The 19,987-nt window shown below is 37.3% G+C and overlaps 1 protein-coding gene across 1 annotated transcript in view; it reads right to left on the bottom strand.

The window, feature by feature from the left end:
• HOOK3 (hook microtubule tethering protein 3) overlaps positions 1–19,987 on the bottom strand; it is a 101,049-nt gene that overhangs the window by 10,244 nt on the left and 70,818 nt on the right. Inside the window, exons 15-21 of the mRNA XM_059685247.1 lie at positions 19,268–19,408; positions 16,757–16,844; positions 12,860–12,894; positions 5,524–5,606; positions 4,391–4,491; positions 2,916–3,020; positions 2,692–2,763 (exon numbers count right to left, since the gene is read on the bottom strand). Of these exons, the coding sequence (XP_059541230.1) occupies positions 2,692–2,763; positions 2,916–3,020; positions 4,391–4,491; positions 5,524–5,606; positions 12,860–12,894; positions 16,757–16,844; positions 19,268–19,408 (625 nt within the window). The remainder of the gene's footprint in view (positions 1–2,691; positions 2,764–2,915; positions 3,021–4,390; positions 4,492–5,523; positions 5,607–12,859; positions 12,895–16,756; positions 16,845–19,267; positions 19,409–19,987) is intronic.

Here is a 19,987-nt window from a genome sequence, read left to right on the forward strand (position 1 = left end):
GGTAGCAGTTGATTCACAAGGGGCTGTGGCAATCAGGGCATATTTAGAATGGCAAACCACAAATGCACCTGCTGTTCCTTAAGGTGGAAAGGCACACTAGATTTCATACATACCACCATGCTGTTTTTCTTCACTTCAGGTGGACTTGTATTCTCAAACAACTTAAGAAAAGTTCCTGACAGCCCCAAACAGAGGCCCAACAGGGAGCAGGGGGTCTTTCTTGAAGACAGGAGGATGGCCTACTAGCTTGGAAGGGAGAAGAGCCATAATTGCTGGGCCCAGAGCACCTTAACCGGAGAAAATAACCTCTGGGGGGTGTACTCTAAACACAGAGAATTAATCACAATGAACAGCCTATGAGGAGATCAGGAAAAGAGTGGTTTTGGTCGTCATTTAATAAGCCAGTGAAGAACCTACACCAGACAAACATGGAGCACTGAGAGTGGCTGTTTAATCTGACCAGTGACTGGATACAAGTAAATGGATGGGAGGAAGTGGAAGGCAACAAGAAGGAAATGAGCAAATTGGGAGCCAGGAGGAGGGTCAGGCAGCTAAAGCTAAGCTATACTAAGACTCACAGCCTTCCCAGAATGAAATGGACAAACTGGCACAGAAGGCAGAAGACTAAAAGGTAAGTCTTCCTATCACTAGTTAAAACACTGGGCATGGCTTTGCATTTTTAATAGAATTGCAGTCTATCATATATTCCCAAATACATTAACACATTCCTCCATTTTGCCTACGAGACAATCCAGAATAGGTTTTTCACTCGATCTGAAATCAAAGCATTTAAGGATCTGAATCAAACTGACAGAAATCTATTGGTAATCTTTATTCAATTTGGCTACATATAAGGTATCCTCCAAAATGTATACACTAATAGTTGATAGCTCAATTTTGAAAATGAAATGTATTTCAATAAACAATGCCTTTATAATTATTCAAAGTATGTGTATATATTTTTTTGGATACCCAATATATTTATATTTCATTTAAAATATACTCTTTTTTTCACTCTCATATTCCAAGCAACTTATTCAAATTCTTCATACACTTTCAAGACCTCAGTATCCATCACAAAGCCATTCTCTGAGACACTCAATACCTTTTCCCAGCACTTGTCATCTTCACTTCCATTTCGGTTGAAGGAGATGCAGAACTTTCTGAATGTATGTATGAAGCTGTTACTGGCTATATTACCTGAACATTAACTTGTGTTTAGTCTACTCAGTTATTCCTTCACTCTATGAAGAGCTAAAAATTAGGACTATTCTTTAATATTATATCACAGGATAAATAAGTTTAGTTCCATTAGAAACACAATATGTGGAGTCATAAAAATCAATCAAGAATAAGAAATTACTGCCCTAACCGGTTTGGCTCAGCGGATAGAGCGTCGGCCTGTGGACTGAAAAGTCCCAGGTTTGATTCCGGTCAAGGGCATGTACCTTGGTTGCGGGCACATCCCCAGTAGGAGGTGTGCAAGAGGCTCCTGATCTATGTTTCTCTCTCATTGATGTTTCTAACTCTCTATCCCTTCTCCCTTCCTCTCTGTAAAATATCAATAAAATATATTTAAAAAAAAGAATATGAAATTACTAATAAGGATTGAGGGCAGAGCTCCAAGATGGCTCTAACTTTTAGGAAGGATATAGAGGAAAGAGAATAGGTGGAGTCAAGACTAGTTCCCAGAGAACTTCCTTAAATATATAACTTTTTCCTATTGTTTAATTTTAATTTTCAAGAAACCTATACTTGTTAACAGTAATAGTATTTTAAACTTACTGATTTTCTCTTTTGTTTTTTTACATTGTGATAAAATCTTAAATATGTACTTTTAACCAAGGCAAATATAAATGTGGACATGTCATGAAATTGTATTAATTTTAACAAAGATCAAAACGTAGAATTAGGAGGCCTGGGACACTAACCTTCAAGACACAGTATCAATTATAACTGTAAAACAGAAATAATGGTATTGTGCCATTAACACAGCTTTAGTGTTGAAGAGGATTGCTGAAAGGAATCTGGTTTAATTTCCTTTCTTAAGCAACTAACAATTAAAGGCAGAAAGCGGTCTTACTGAAGAGAAGAACAAAGAAGAAAAAAATGACAAAAAGTATTGAAAAGAGTACAGTATTCTCTAAAAACCACAACTATTTATATCCAGAAAATCATATTAAAGCAGAATGTGATGAGCATTTATTTTCCCCTGCAATACATTCAAAGTTTTTTGTGTGTGTGTTGGAAATCCAATTTCAAAACTTCCAGTCGTTCAGGGTCTATCAATCATAAACATGTTTTAAACCCTATGAGATAGTTAAACTACACTCAGTATAAGTACCATTCATGCAAAGTCCCACAAAACAAAAGCTACTGCTTCACTATTTAGATTATTACTAAAGTCCCTTTCCTCTCGAAGAAAATGGTTCTAAGAGACAGAAATCAAACTGTCATTTATCTTTCTATTCTCTAGGGATAATGATATGTTCAAAATATCCTAACCATGCATCTGATGGTTCTCACATCTGCTTTTCAGTCCCAAGATCAGCATTAGGTTTTGTTAGTGTGTGTTAGGATCGTATTACTTTCAGATTCCTTTGGCAGAATTACTTCTACAGTAAAGGGCATGTAATAAGTATTACATATTCACTGAACTTTACAATATGTTTACAGGTGTTCTTTTCTTACCATATTGTACCAGGCACTAACAATATATTTTTCTTCCATCTCTCTTTGACTCTTTGTTTTCTCATATTCTTTCTAAAATACAAGCACATGTAAACATGAAAAGCAATTCAATATCAATAGTCACAATTTACTGTCTACATTAATGGAGACAACCACATATAGTAAGGCTTCTAGAAAAAACAATAAAAAAATGAAATATCTTATTGTCTAGTACAGTGAACTACCTCTAATGAATGGAACATTCGGTCCCGTTCCTGAAGCTGATTTTTAAGAGCTTGTATTTCTGGTGCTGCTCCTTGATTTTGTTTAGGATCTAAAGTGCGGATAACCTGTAAAAAGTAATAAAAGAAAATATTTACAAGTCTCAAACTGAAAGAATGTAACAGCTAAGAAAGCACTTATTTAAAAAACGAAAGATAAACCTTATGAAAATGAAAGCTATCGTACAAAGATACTTTAAAATTTGAATGTATGAAATAATATTCAATTATTGCAACTTTTAATTATATAAAACTTTTTAATTATGTAAAAGAATCAATTATAAGAAGCCATTTTTGCTTAAAATTAATAAATTTTACTACAGCAAACACTACTGACAGCTATTTAGCCTTTCCCTTTCCTCTGATTTGGTTCAGCTAGCCCTTTGCCTCTGACCAGACGGGTACTGAGAAAGAGGTCTGATGGTTTAAAAGGCTGTCACTGTGATCTATCTCTTCTGTCAGTGGCTCGGGTTAGGCATGGGTACATGATGCAATTCTAGCTAGCCAACTGGAGGTCTTCTGGGAAAGTCTTTTTGCTTTTTGGCCCAGTACTTTTAGCATCAAAAATAGGCAAGCCTATAGAAAACTTGAAAGAGCAGAACAATAAAAATCCAGATCACCAATTACTGCACTGCCACATCTGACCCCTCCCCCTTCCCGCCGCCACACACACACACACACACACACACACACACACACACACACACCCCCACGCTTGCTCGTTTGGGGGACTACTTGAAAGCAATCCGCAGACCTCATGGCATGTAACCCTTAAACACGTCAACATGCATCTCTTTTGACTAAGGACATTCTTCTACATAATCACAGTAAGATTATCATCTGTAAGACAATATTTCTACAAATCATCAATCACTATTTGGGCCACATCCACATTTCCACAGGTGTTTCCAAAATGTCTTTTCAAACTGCCCTTCTGCCCCTGATCCAAGGCCCAAAGATTAATGTATTACATTTGGTCGTTAGGTGCCTTTTGGCTTTTAAAAATCACAACAGCCCCTATGTTCCCCCTACACTCTAATGCCTATTTTTGTTTTTCATAACATTGACTTTTATCCCAAATTCTGCATTTATTTGATGATTTTCTGAAAGTGTTATTTAACTGGTTCTAATACCCTTATTTTCCTTGGGAAATGAAAGGTAGGACTAGAAGATTGCTTAGATTCAGGTCAAGTATTATTGGCAATGATACTCTATCAGAAGGCACAAGATGTTGGTTGTTCTACCATTAGTGGAGGTAATTCTGATTACTACTTAATGTGGTGACTGCCACTTATTTCCTATATAAAGGTTCATTTTCCTCTTGGTACTTCTTGTTCTTCTCCTGATGCTCTGCATGAGAAGTCACTGTACCTGCATTTTGAGAAGTCAGTGGAACATTATCGGAAAGTGAAGTGAGATGTCCATGAATGCATACTTACACTTTTAGCTTTCTCTAAATATTTCTTATATCGTTCTTCCATTTGCTTCATTTCCTCTTCTTTCTTCCTTAAAGCTTCCTGTAACTCTTCAATTTTTAAGGCTACAGATGAGACAATAAAAAAAAATTTTTTTTAGATTGTAACAACTTTAAAAACATTTCAACTAACAGTAAGTAGTTAATAGCTTTGAGATGGATCTATTCCTATATTTTTTAAAAAAACAATTCACAATTTTTTTACAAAAAGCTTTTCTTATAAACAAAAACTCTACTATGAAACCACTCAAATTAAAAAAGATCCATTGAAGGATGGATGGATACACAAAATGTGATATGCATATATATACAATAGAATATTATTCAGCCTCAATTCTGATATATGCTACAACATGGAGACATACTAAGTAAAAATGAAAGACTTTATGCTAAGTGAAACAAGCCAGACATGAAAGGACAAATATTATGTTTCCAGTGGTATGAATAGGAATACTTAAAAGAGTGAAATTCACAGAGACAGTAGAATAGTGATTACCAGGGGCTAAGGATACAGAGCTTCAGTTTGGGATAAAAAAAGTTCTGGAGATGATGGTAGTTGCACAACATCACTACACTGGACAATTGAGTGATTGCACAACAATATGAATATACTTAATGCCACTGAACTGTATACCTAAAATGGTTAAAATGGTATGTTATGTACATTTTACCACAATGAAAAAAAGTAAAACTCTATGTTTTACTTCACCTTCCACAAAAAAGAATGAAGTCAAACTACAAATATATGTAAGTTTAAAAAGAAGTAAAACTTTGACTTATATTCAACTACATCACAAAAGAACTAATTTAATAAAGTATTCATTATCCCTCACAGTTAATGAATGAAAAACACAACTATAATTAGAAATTTAAGAAATACTGTGAAGATGACTATATATATATATATATATAAAAGAGTGTATATATATATATATATATATATGTATGTATATATAAAAGATATATATATCTTTTAAAAAATAAAGCAAATTCTTTAAAATAAGGCCTATTTCTAAAATAAACAATTTTATATAAACTCATCACTAGGGTGAAGTAAGGCTAACTAATTTAACACTATGCTAATTAGAAAAAACTCACAGCTGTTGTTAAATCTTGGTTCGAGATCTTCAATAATGGCTCTTTTCTTCTGCAATTCATTATTGGCTTCATGTAGTTTCTCTCTGTAACAAAATATATAACTGTGTCACCTACTACTGTTCAAATGAAAAATGTAAGTTCTTTATTCATGGGATTCAGTTGCACAGCTCATAGTGCTATAAAACAAAGATGAGTCTGGCCGGTGTTGCTCAGTGGTTGAGTCAACCTATGAACCAGGAGGTCACGGTTCAATTCCTGGTCAGGGCACATGCCCCAGTTGTGGGGTTGACCCCCAGTAGGGGGCGTGCAGGAGGCAGCTGATCAATGATTCTCTCTCAGCATTGATGTTTCTATCTCTTTCTTCCTCTCCCTTCCACTCTGAAATCAATAAAAATATATTTTAAAAAAAAGAATACTTAAAACAAAAATGGAAAAGACAAATCCAACATGAATTTAACAGATTTTTAAAAATAAGTTAATCTTAGAGTTTGAAATAGTAGTCGCTTTTGCCCCACTCTGCACAAGAGGGTACAAAGAACTTCATGATGCTTATATTTTTCCTAGGAAAAAGGGTATTATAAAAATTAAATTTAAAACTTTGCTGAGGTTTTACAATGCAAAATCTTATTGCAAAAAGTTGATGTTCTAAAAATAAGGAGAGAACACTATGCCAATAGAAAAAAAAGATATATGCAACTACATGGATAGATATCACAGACTGCTGAACACGGAAAGTCACATCAAATAGGGCAATAATGAATGAGTACATTTATATGAAGTTCAGAAAATTTAAAAATTTAGGAAAAGTGATTGAGATTAGCACAGTGGCTACTTTAGGGATGTAATCAATCAATTACAAGGGACAAGGATAAATCCTGGTGGGTTGCTGCAAACATTCTATATGTTGATATGGGTTACCTATGTATGTAGGAAAACATTCATTAAGCTGTTTGTAGACTTAGGGACTTAGGATTTGTGTATTTAAGTTATATTCCAATACAAGTGTAAAAATATGAATTAACAAAAAGAAACTTTGTTTCTGGCATTTATATGTGTAATTCTCCTTATACAGTATTTAGTGTGGCACTCTATAATATGAAAGAAAAAAGGCTGCCAAAATACAGAAAAATAGAAAACTTTGTTTTCTCTATTTCTACTCTTTTAAATGCATAATCCTATATAATAAAAGGGCAATATGCAAATAGACCAAACAGCAGACAACCAAACAACCAATCAAAGCGTAATAGGCTAATGATACACTAAGGCTGCCCAACCGTTTGCTATGACATGCACTGACCACCAGGAGGCAGATGCTCCGACTGGTAGGTTAGCTTGCTGTTGGGGTCTGGCTGATTGGGACTGAGCAAGATGGGCCACACACACTCTGGAGCTCTCCTGCGGTCCCTCCCCAGCCTGATCTTGCATCAGTGGGGTCTCTCAGCCTGGCCTGCACCCTTTCGCAATCTGGGATCCCTCGGGGGATGTCGGACAGGCGGTTTCAGCCTGATCCTGCAGGCCACTCCCCTTGGGAGAGCACCAGACTCAAGGCTCATGGCTGGCAAGTGCTGCTGTGGCAGCGCGAGCCTCTCCTGATCGGGACTGATTGGGTGTGAGCCTGTGGCAGGCACAGTGGGGCCGGGATCAGCGGAAGTGGCAGGTAGGAGCTGCAGGCAGTGTTGGACTGCAGGTTTCAACCTGACCCCTGCAGGCCACCCAGAGGGACCCCACCCACGCACTAATTCGTGCACCGGGCCTCTAGTATATTAATAAATCTTTTTCAACAATTTATTGAAGGTATCACACACACACACACACACACACACACACATAACAGTGTGGAAATAAATTAAGTTTACAGTTGTATGTGAAACAGAGTTTATTCTTGTATTATTATTTATTACTAGGTGCCCAGTGCTCCTTGAAAGGGACTGTGGGCCGCGAGGCTGCAGTGGACACGGGGGGGGGGGGGGGGATGTCTTGGCCCATCCTCCGTGCCCCCGCCTGGCCCCTCCAGCTGCAGCCCCTGGTCCCGCCTGCCGGCAGCCCCACTCCTGCTGCTGCTGCTGCTCCCATGAGCTGATAGCGCCGGCCCCACTCACACCCACTGATGGCGTGGAGTGATTGGGGCTGCCGCCAGCACCGGGTGCAAACAGCACCAGCAGCAGGTGGAAAAGCCTTGAGGGGCGATCGGAGCCTTCCCTCGCAGCCCGGCTTTGTCCAGAAGGTTGTTCGGAAGCACGTCCCATCTAATTAGCATATTATACTTTTATTATTATAGATTATTATAGATTGTATTGTTTTCTATATGAACAACTATAATCCTACTTTTGCCCCACCCTGTACACACACACACACACACACACAAAATAAACATATATAGTTTGGTTACCCATCCCAGAGGTAACCAAACCTCAGAATTTTAATCATTCTCATGACTTTTGTGACAGGCCTTTGTATTCCTATAAAATGTATTGCTTAATTCTGCCCAATTTTTACATTATACAATACTTATACTATATGTATCGTTCTGTGACTTCCATATTTTACTTAATATTATGTTCTTGTGATTCATCTATGTTATGTGTTAGTTCTAGTTTACACATTTTTACCCCTGTATAATGTCCTATTGTTGAAATTACCTTACTCTATCATTTTACAATTGGTATTATTTTTTGACTGACTGATTTTGTGAGACTGATTTTTTGTTCTACTTACGTATGCATTCATTGGTTGCTTCTTTTTAAATTGATTTCAGAGAGAGAAAAGGAGAGAGAAATAGAAACACTGAAGAGAGCAAAACATCGATCGGCTATCTTCTGTAATCCCCCTACTGGGGATTGAGCTCACAACCCTGGCATGTGCCCTGACAGGGAATCGAACTGGTGACCTCCTAGTACATGGGTCAACAGTTAACCATTGAGCCACATTGGCCAGGCTATTGGTTGCTTCTTGTATGTGCCCTGACTGAAGATTAAACCTGCAACCTTGGTGTATTGGGAATGATACTCAAACCAACTGATAAACTTGGCCAGGGCATTAGTAGTATTTGTATTGTTTCTACTTTTCTGTGATTATAAACAAGTAGAGGCCCGATGCACAAATTCATGCATGGGTGGGGTCCCTCAGCCTGGCTGGTGATCAGGGCTGACTGGGGGTGTGTGTGTGTGTGGGGGGGGGGGGGGAAGGCAGCCGGCTGGGACTGCGGGAGGTTGGCTGTGGGAGCACACTGACCACCAGGGGGCAGCTCCTGCATTGAGGACCTGCCCCCTGGTAGTCATTGTGCATCACAGCAACCGATCAACCGGTCGTTTGGTCACTTAGGCTTTTATATATATAGATGATCTTCCATACTTTCCTCTACTTGTCCTCCGGTACACATGGACAACAGCATTGCTAGGAATCTAGGGCAGTGATTTTCAACCACTATGTTGCAAGAATTTTTAAAACATGAAATACTTGACTAGTCAAGGGCACTGACCTCTTTTCCCTTAGGTTGTCAAATAAAAATATGACAACAGCCAACACAACAATAGCCTTCCAGTGTGAATGCCCTGTCTTGAACCATAAATATATAGCTCATATAATAGAGTTGCATAATAAGGCTGTGTGTGGTTGGTTACTTCTTGGTACCAGAAATCCTTGTAAGTATATGCATCTGATTTTTTAAAAAGTCACTATGGAGCAAAAAGAGTAGGTAATTACCATTATTATTTTTGGGGTAAATCAATAAAATTTATATATTTTTTTGTCAGATGGGCAAAAATGATTTTTTTGGTGTGCTGCAGATTTTCAGTAATTAGTTTATGTGTGCCATGAGATGAAAAAGGTTGAAAATTGCTGGTCTAGAGCACATATAGGGGAGTGGAATTGATAGGTCACAGAATATGTTCATGTTTAAGTTTACTAAGTAAACTGCTACATACTCCTGCGAGCAATGGTGAGAATTACCGTTGCTCAACATCTCTGGCAAGACTCAGTGTGTCTGATTCTTAAATTTTACCGATTTGGTGTGTGTAAAATGGTCTCCATTGTCACTTTAAATGTGTATAAAATTGACCATCATTTAAGATGTCTATGGTCCCTGTGTCTTCCCAAAGATATGATGAAGTCCTAATACCCAGTACCTACGGATGTGACATTTGGAAATAGAGTCTTTGGAGATGTAATTAGTCAAAATGAACTCATACTGGACCAGGGTGGGCCCTAAATCCAATGATTGGTATCCTTGAAAGTCCCAAGAAGGCACAGACTTACGGAGAGAATGCCATATGGAAATAAAGATAGAGATTGGAGTGATGCACCTACAAGCCAAGGAACACCAAGGATTGCTGGCAGCCCCCAGAGATATGAGAGGGGCATGGAACAGATTCTCTTAGGACTTACAGAAGGAACCAATCCTGTTGACACCCTGATTTCAGACTTCTGTTAGAGAATAAAATTCTGTTGGTTTTAGCCCCCTACAGTTTGTGGTAATTTGTTATAGCAACCACAGAAATGAATACAGGTCTCATCTCTAATCAATTCTTTTAATGACGATTTTTACCTTGTAAATGACTAAACACAAAAAATGGTCAGACCATAATTTTATGAAACAACCGGTATTTTCTTTTTGCCAATAAAGGAATGGGAAGAATTCAGTACTAAATCCTGACTCTAGGTAACCTTACAATGGCTGGGAGGCAACATTTTCTGTTCTAATACATTAAAAATCTGCCTATTGTTAGACTTGCTAGCAAGTATCAGTTGCAAGGAGCATCTCACCTTCCCCACATTAAAAAAAAAAATTTAGCATGAGGTAAGGTGCCAGACTACAGAATGTCTTTCCAGTATCAACAGAACAAGTAAAAATTATCTCCTGAGGATATCTGTTTTACTATAGTGCAACACTAACATTCTAACAGGTTCACAACTCATGGTTACCCTGCACTCAGTGTTTGCAAGGAGAGATGTTTGCTAGAAAGTGACAGGAAGGATTAAATTTGTTACTGGGTGTGAGAAAAATCATAAAACATTCCTAACATTGTCAACCTCAGATAAAGCTAAAGATGGATGAAAATTTCTTCCTTATGAGAAAACAAATGTAATATTTTGAAATTTATTTCACCATTTAGATTAAAAAGCCATGTTCTGATATATCTGAAATTCAAGGAAATGTTTGATAGTCTGCTACTGATAAACTTTATAATACTTTTTTCAAAAATTTACTTAAAAGGGAGGATTCAGGTCAGAGGAAGAGCAGCAGGAGAGATCCCCTTGGTCTCTCCCCTTGAAGTTTCGGCAATTTGAGCAGCTATAACTCAATAAAGGAATCCCCGCTCAATGTACAGTCATGCCTGAGATCCGCACATTGAAGCATTAAAAAGGTGGGCCAGCAGGAACAAACTGGGTAGGCTGGAAGGCAGAAGGAAGATGAGCCACTGCAGCTGGGAGCTAACTGCGGGGCTCAGCCTGGAGCGGGGAGGAACCCAGTTGTGGCTGGTGCTAGCTTCAGCCAGGAGAAGCAGAGAGACTCGGTGGAACGAGCAGCATGAGCTGAGGCTGAGTCAGAGACTGGGGGAAGGACACAACACGGGGTGCACCTGTGCCTCTTGGGTGGCCGGAATTCTAGACTGAGAAAGCCACAAAGGCCTGCTGCCTCATAGACTCTATCCTCCCATCTACTTCGGTGTCATGTTGTGGAGTACATTACCTGAAAACCCGAAAACTGGTACTACAGAATCACGATTTTTCCCGGAGCAAAGGGTGTACTCTGTGACTGGTCCCAGGTCAGGGCAAAGGGAGACCCCCGCAGAGGTTCAAGGTCACCATTACCAAGAGGGCAAAACAAAGAAGGCAACAGAGTTCCCCCAGGCCACCCAACCCACACGCATTGTGGCTACACTGATGGCAGCCAGAGACACTGCAGGGTCAGCACTGGAATTTCCCAGAGCTAAAAAACTTGTGATTTAACACCACCTACTGGAAAATGATAGAAAGACCTCTTTGTATTAATCTGCTAGAGAGGTGCCACTCAAACAGATACCTAGACAGAGAAGGAATTTATCAAATACCATGAATAACCAAGGTAGCAAGGAAGCTCAGAAAGACAATGAGAAATATCCACAAAGCAACCTTAAACACAAGGAAGTATGTGATCTAAATGACAGACAATTCAAGATTGCAGTTCTGAAAATATTCAATGAAATGGGAGAAAATACAGACAGGCAATTTATTGCACTCAGAAAAAGAAATTAATGACCAAAACAAGTATTTTACCAAAGAGACTGAAATTTTAAGAAAGAACTGAACAGGAATTCTAGAGATGAAGAACTCAATAAAAGAGGTAAGAAATGAACCAGTGAGCCGTGTATAGAGCATTGGCCTATAGACTGAAGGATGCCGGGTTCTATTCCAGTTAAGGGCAAGTGCCCAGGTTGCAGGCTCAATCCCCAGTAGGGGCCGTGCAGGAAGCAGCCGATCAATGATTCTCTCTCATCAATGATGTTTCTCTCTCTCTGTGTCTCTCTGTCTGTCTCTCCTTCTCCCTTCCTCTCTGAAATTAATAATAATAAAAAATGAACCAGTGAGCATAGGAAATGGAGTGAAGCAGATGGGAGGAAAGAATTAGTGATATCAAAGATACAAATCTAGAAATTATTCAGAAGGAAGAAGAGAGAGATTTGAGCATTAAAAAAAATGAAAGAAAACACTCTGATTCCACCAGAAAGAGCAATATGATAATAGGTGTTCCAGAAGAAGAAGAGAGGGAGAAGGGAAAGAAGAGCCTATTCAGACGAAGAGGTGATGAGAACTCCCCACACCTATGAGAATAGCTAGTTCCACGAATCCAAGAGGCAAACAGAACACCTAATGACTCAAACCAAAGAGGTCTTCTCCAAGGCATACTATATTAAAACTGTCAAAAATTAATGACAAAGAAAGAATTCTCAAGGCAGTCAGGAAAAAGAAGAAAGTAACCTATAAAGGAAAACCCACTAAGTTATATTTAACTTCTCAGCAGAAACTCTACAAGCCAGACAGAGTGGAACCAAATAGTCACACTACTGAAAGAAATTACCAGCCAAGAATAATATATCCAGCAAAGTTATCCTTTAAATATGAAGGAGAAGTAAAACCCTGGAATCTCATTTGAAAACAGTTCTAAAGCAGTCATTGTTCCAATTTGAGGATCTTTGGTGGAGACGACCCTTTAGACACTCTTCATATACATCTTGCAATGTTCTATATCTTCAAGGGATACCCAAGCCATTGCCTAAACACTGTGTAACACCTAATATAAAACACTTATGTTTCACTGGGTAATATAAGAATAAGCCTCAATAGCTTTTATACTTACAGATGTTCTTCAAGTTTCTTTTTTAGAAGAACTGACTGAAAATGGAAAATAAAAAAATAATTTATTACTTAACATTTTACAACTAATAGTTATTTTCTAAAACTTAAGCTCATAGTATTACCTAACTCTGAGTGAGCCCTCAGTCATCTCTCTGGTCAAAGAGCTCAAAACACATAATGTACCAAGTTTATTTCCCTTTGATAAGGGAGAGAGCAGCCCATAAGTAACAGCAATCAGTATAAAATACCCAGAAACTGCATCTCTGAATTACCTATTTATAGTTGGGGGGGGGGGGGGGGAAGCCACTCATGTAGACCTAATAATATCCCTGGACTCAGCAGGCAGGTAGAACTCTAATAATAATAGACTTTCCATAAGACATTTTTTATATTGTTTCCCTTGCATCATGATAAAGTCTGGGATCAATTTCCATAAATACTTAAGACTTATTTGATCAGTGATTTACAAATAGGCACATGTTGCAAATAATTTACATGATGGTATGGGAATATGAAGGATGATATATACACAGAATTTAACATGCTAGAGAATGCAGCTTTGATGGGGTATTTTTTTAAAAATCCTGAAAAGCAGGAGATCAGAATTGACCTAAAAATAATCAAATAGTAAATGGCATTTATATAGGACCCTTAGGTTTCATAAACTTAACACTTGTAAGGTACATATTAATTAGTGAATTCCATGAAACATTCTGAGGTAAATGGTTACATAATTAATTCAGTCAAACACAATTAATATAGGCTTATTAAACAAATTGTTCAATCAATCAATAGCAGTGATAAGGAGAAAAAACTCCACACACTAAGTTCTTTGATTTTCAGTCACTTTATTCGATAACGCCTACAGTAACTATTTAATCAAATCCATTCTAACACAACTCTGGAATATTTAAAATTCATTTCTTTGTACAGTATATTAACTATAGCTAGATCAGTGGACCATGAAGTCCTCCATCACTGCTTCCCTCAAACATAAAAAAGATAATAACCCTATTAATTTCCTATTATGCTTGTTCCTTCCTCAGTACACAGGGTAAAATGAAAATACTTTCTAAATACCTTAAACTTTAATTTTTCACTTATGTTGTAATTAGGCTCTACAAAATTAATTTTAACTCTGAGAAAATATATAATAAAATAATGATTTAATGAGTGGTTAATATATCAGGCACTGCACTAAAGCATGTCATATACATTGTCTCATGTGAACCTCACAACACTGAGTAACAGTAACCTATCTTATAGCTTAAGAAGGTAAGGCTGGGGAGATATTCAAGCTCTCAAGTGACAGATATCTTTTCAGAATCTTAACTGTAAAGCGCATAAACCTATAAGGCAAGTAATATTGGCATGTCCATTTTGCATAAAATCCCCATAATTTAAAATTTTAATACCATCAACTATAATGGCAGATAATATATAAATAATAAAATTGCTCAATATAGAGAAATGAATAGGAAGCCATACTTACAATAGCCTTGAGCAGAAACCATGCCAAGAGACAGAGAGGACATATTAGTATGAAGCAAACACAGCAGCCAATAGAAGGAACGATTTAGTAATTCATGAACAGAAGTAAAAGATATGCATTTTTTTTTCAAAAATGTACATTTTTCTTTCTTCTATGGTCTCCTCATCCTGTCTTGTTCTCTGGAGTTTTATACACTGTGGCTAGCTCAAATTATCCATATGACTGGATATAACAATGCTTTTCTGCTTCCAAGCTAAAAATAAATGACATAAAAATAATAATAAAAATGTGCAAACCATCCTACTCTAACTTAGGGTTACTGCAATAAGTAGAAATTATGTTGTTCTTCAGAGGGGACCAATCCCATTTGGCAGGTAGTTCTATGTATTATATATTCCTGAGATGCAACACTGTTGGTTAGTGAAAGAGAAGATGAAAGCAGCAAAAGTCTGTTGGGGGAAAGAACTACGTATCCTGCACCACACTACTTCTCTAAACCATTTTGAGGCATATCATCAGAAATAGGAAAGTTTCAAATGGAATATTTCCTAGATGTAGACAGAGATCTGAGAGAATTTCTAAGAATTTAGAGCAAGACATCTCATGAGCATCTGGGCAGTCAAATAAACTGACTAATTTATACAAATAGTACTTTAGAGGGCTTGCATTTCACTTCTGAAATATGTTCTCTTAAAGTAGTGGCAAACAGCATATTTAATTAAATTTGATTACCCAGGTGTACCTAACTAACCAGGCTATGCAAAATTATTTTTTTCAGAATAAATTTATGCATGTTTTAATGTAAGTAAGAGAATCAAGCATAAAGGTTATCGCTACAGCACTAATGTTGAGCTGATACTGATGTTTCACTGTTTTTACTTCCAAATGCATCACAGGCCCTTTGTGTCTCTGCCACAACAAATTAACAAAAGACGTCAAACTCTCAGAGACCAAAACTAAGTTTACATTTACCTCAGTGTGAGAGACCTAGAGATTTCACTGAACTAAGAGAAGTTCCCCACTTTGGTTCATCTCTCAGATACTCTTCGTTAGGTTTAATAAGATTTTAATACACAAATGGTGGTTTTGCTTCATCTCTTTATGATTTAGCATTCTGGGTAAAAGCAAGTTTTAAAAGTAAACCATGACATTTTACAATAGCTCCATTTTAATAAAGGAACAAGGCAGTTTCAATGTTGGTGACAATTTTAGGAAGTGGAAATCAACCTGGGAATCTAAGAACTACCATTACATTAATTCAAGGATGAACTAAAACCACTGCAAAGAAAAGCATGCTGCCAATATGTGCTCATGAAGCTTATGAAACTCCTAAAACTAGGTCTTTGATGAGCCTTTTTACATCTAATATTCTCAGGTTTAAGTGCTGTCCTAGTTTAACTCTCCTTTGATTGCTCTTGTCCTTATACCCTCTTCTGTTAATAAGGCTGATGAAACTGATATCTAGTGTTGACGCAGATCCCCAAAATGACTCTACCAATGAAAACGATCAAATAAGTTTACACTCAAAAGCCAGAGTTTATAACAAATTACACTGGCAACAGGAAAACACAAACAAAAAGAAACCAAAGAAACCCAACTGGCCGAAGCAAAGATTGGTCACTAAAACTTAGGTGTCTTTTTCCCCGTTCTTTACATTATTTTTGAGCATTTTATATTGTATACTGCAGTTCTATTGTATATTGTTCATTCAACATAACGAATTTGCAAAATACGGATCATTTGCACTGCATCAGAGACTGACTGACCACTACGTGCTACACAGCACTATTACGGATGGCATGAGGAGATGAAAAAGGACCTGGTGGCTGGCTCAACACATTTACTACCCTCTAGATTTGAGCATGCCAGTCAAGCAGGCAGGGCTATGACAGATATGCAGAGTGGCTAAGGAAATATTTTTAACAGGTTGTGAACTTAATTTGAGTGTGTTTTAGGGGTGGGTAGCAAGAGGGATTCAGAATTTAAAGATGATGGGATTCTAGAGATGACAATTTCCTTGAATATCACTTTTACATAAAAAATTTCTACCTGAACATGTTAAGTTCTACTAGCATTGTTTTTTGTTTGTTTTTGGCCACAGGGGAAAACCCTATACTTTGAAATCTGAGTTGAGCACTTGTAAAACATAAAGCTCAATTAACTTCTTAGTTGATAGCTACAAATAAACTTCTAATTCCCAGTAGAATAAATTGGAAAGAGACAATAGGGTATCATTTGGCTCTTTTTGGGAATGCTAGTAAAAGGAAAACATTGTTTCTTTTCTATAGTCAATATACGTAATTATAAAGTATTTTGATAGAGAACATCAGGTAAAAGAATAAAAGTTATAGGTTTTGTTAATACTATGGAACTGTTGGACCATGGTTGGTACATATTAAAACTTACATCTTCTGCTTTTGATCCTTGATCCTGTAAAGACTTTTGCAATTCTTCAACCTGTGACTGTACTTCCAGAAGTCTTTGATTCACCAACCTAGAAATCAAATGTACATTAATTTTCCAAATTCTGACTTAACATATCTTTTTTCTTAGGTTGTCATATGGTTAGAGACAGTATAGTTAACAAAATAAAGCCTAAGGTTATAGTAGTAGTAGCTCGCTTTTTAAATCATTTTCATAGTGCATGAAATTTCTATGATTTCCAATGTAGTGTTTTGTGGACACATTCTGTTGAATTAATGTGCCTATGCATATCTATTTATCTGAAGTTCACTTTGACATACATTTATTCAAACTATGTGTCAGGCACTATGCTCACCACAAGTGTTAAAGATCCCTGCACTTAAGGAATTTAGTGGGGAGGCAAAATGTAAACAAAATAAATATGACATAAATACTTCAACATAGTGCAAGATGTATACAGAAGAATGATGACTGCTCAGAGAAGCAAGGTCTGTACCTAATTGTGTGGAGAAATTAGGACAGGCCTGACTTAAACTGAGATTAGAATAACAAATAAAATACATAGTTAAGGATAGAAAAGGGGATTTAAGACAGAGAACTGAACATGTCCTAAGCACACAGAAAAATGAGAGGGTACAGTAAGATCATGAATGGTATGGCTGAAGAATAAGTTATGAGGGGTAAGAACAGCTGAAGATGAAACCAGAGAAGAAAAGGAGAAGTTGGGTGCAATCTTGTGTAAAATGAAAAAGCATCAGGAACTTAAAAAAAAGATGGCCTAAAATTAGGCTGGAACTGGAATAACCCAGCCAACCTTTAATAATGCTGATTCTGAAGCTCAATCTTCATAAATTCTCTTGGTCATTATGATGCAACATTCAGTAGCCCAGTTTGGTTCCCTAGGTCTTGGATAATGTTGAGGACTGCCAGAAGGAAGATACGCGATCAGATGATATTTTAGAAAGATCACGCTGGTTTGAGAGTGAAAGATGTATCAAAAAGGTCACAGAGCACGCATGAAGGCCCGGAAAATGCTACGACACTAATTACCACATATGTCTGAAACAGAAGGGACAGAGAGGAAATGTACTGGGAAGGCACAAGAACTCAAGGAATAAAAAATAACACTTAGGATACTGACTAGGAAGAATGTAAAGAAAAGCAGAAGAGTAAAAAGGTGGTCCACAGCAAACCACCAAGCACAGAGTAGAAAGAGGAATCTCACTGGAGAATAAATAATAAGAAAGTCTGGAAAAACACAAGACAAGGAAGTTACTGAAATTAAAAAAAAGAAGTTTGAGGAAGGAGGGGATGATCAACAACAATGAATTATTAGCAGAGAGATAAGGAAAGATAAAGTCTTAATTGCTCCCACTGGATTGGCCATTTAACAGATGACTAGTTATTTCAATAAGAAATATTTTAGTGAGATGGTAGTAGTAAAAGACAGATTGCCCCAAATCAAGGACAAATCAGGGAAATCAGTATTCAGAATCTAACCAGACAGAAAGTGTAATAAGATGTTTTGTGGGGTTTTTTTACTCAAGAAGGTACAAGAAATTCTGATCATAGACCTACATTCTATAAGTTAGTGAAAACTGCAGTAAAAATACAATCAAATCTATAATAATTGATGTTTTTCACATCAGGAAATATAATATTTGAGTAGGTTTTCAACAGTGGAAGAATTATCTGAAAATCTATATTCAATATGAAGAAAGGTACATTACGAGTAGTATGTTAATTGTCTAACTTTTCAGAAAGCAATATGAAAATGCAGTATACATCAAACTATAAGACTATTTCAAATACCCACCTTAGCCATTTTTAAAATTAGTCAAAAATATTGCAAGCCTATTAGGTGGAGGCCACTGTAAATGTCATAAAACATAAGTCAGTCCATATCAAGATGTTCTTTGGAAAGACTTGAAAGCAACTCAAAAGCCCAGTAACAGGAAATGGACAAAAAGCAAACATAGTAACAAAACTGCTCAAGTTTGAAGTAGCTTTAATTTGTGATTAGAAAGGGGAAATGTAGGGCTTTGATATCATTTTGCTTGAAGAAATAGAGAAGGGAACACTATTATAAAGAGGCACAGTACTTTTGGCAAGTTTGTCCATAAATGGAGAAACAGCTTAAAGTTCTCTTAAAAGGAAATGGAATTAACACATTATCACTTCTCAAAATATAATTCATGCCTTTGTTTAAGCTGCAGGGGAAGGGAACCTTTTTTCTGCCAAGGGCCAATGGATATTTATAACATCCTTCGCAGCCCATACGAAATTATCAACTTAAAAATTAGCCTTTTATATTTGGTCAAACATTTAATTAACTCACCCGTAATGCCTTGGCAGGGCCAGACCAAATGATTTCGGGGGCCATATACAACCCACAGGCTGGATGTTCCTCAACCATGGTTTAAGAGAATCAAAATCAAGACAAACAATCGAGAATACCTGTGGCTCAATGCAGCTGCCTATATACATTCCTACCTATTCTCTGTCTCCAGTTCATTCTTGCGAAGATTTGCATCATCCAGAAGGCTTTGCAATAAGGCAATTTTTTCATTGTCTGAACCCTCTTGATTAAGTTTTAATATCTTATTTTCATGCTGAAGACGAATAAGTTTCTCCCTAAATGAGTACAAGAAAAACTGATTATCTGGTACATTAATACAATCTATATATATAAAAGCCTAAGTGACCATTTGACGGGTAGCTAAGACACGCACTGACCACCAGGGGGCAGACACTCAACGCACAGGCATGGAAACATGGAACAGACTGATGAATCTCAGAGGGAAGGGGGGAGGTTGGGAAGAGATTAACCAAAGATCTTGTATGCATACTAGAGGCCTGGTGTACGGATTTGTGCACCGGTGGGGTCCCTGGGCCTGGTCTGTGGGGTTTGGGCCGAAACTGGCAGTCTGACATCCCCCAAGGGGTCCCACATTGCAAGAGGGCACAGGCCAGGCCAAGGGACCCCACCGGTGCACAAATTTGGTGCACTGGGCCTCTAGTATAGTTATCAAAATCCAGCTAAGTATAGTTACAGCTTTAATACATAGAATGGAAATGAAAAACAAAGTACCTACAAAGAATGCAGCTCCTGTTGTAACTGGATAAGACATTACATCTCGGGGCTTAAGTACTTTCTTTTTGAAAATGGATAATCTGAAGGTAACTCTCCAAATATCATGATTTGTAATGAAA

The sequence above is a fragment of the Myotis daubentonii genome, chromosome 2, assembly GCF_963259705.1.
Source record: "Myotis daubentonii chromosome 2, mMyoDau2.1, whole genome shotgun sequence".
Classification (NCBI taxonomy): Eukaryota; Metazoa; Chordata; class Mammalia; order Chiroptera; family Vespertilionidae; genus Myotis; species Myotis daubentonii.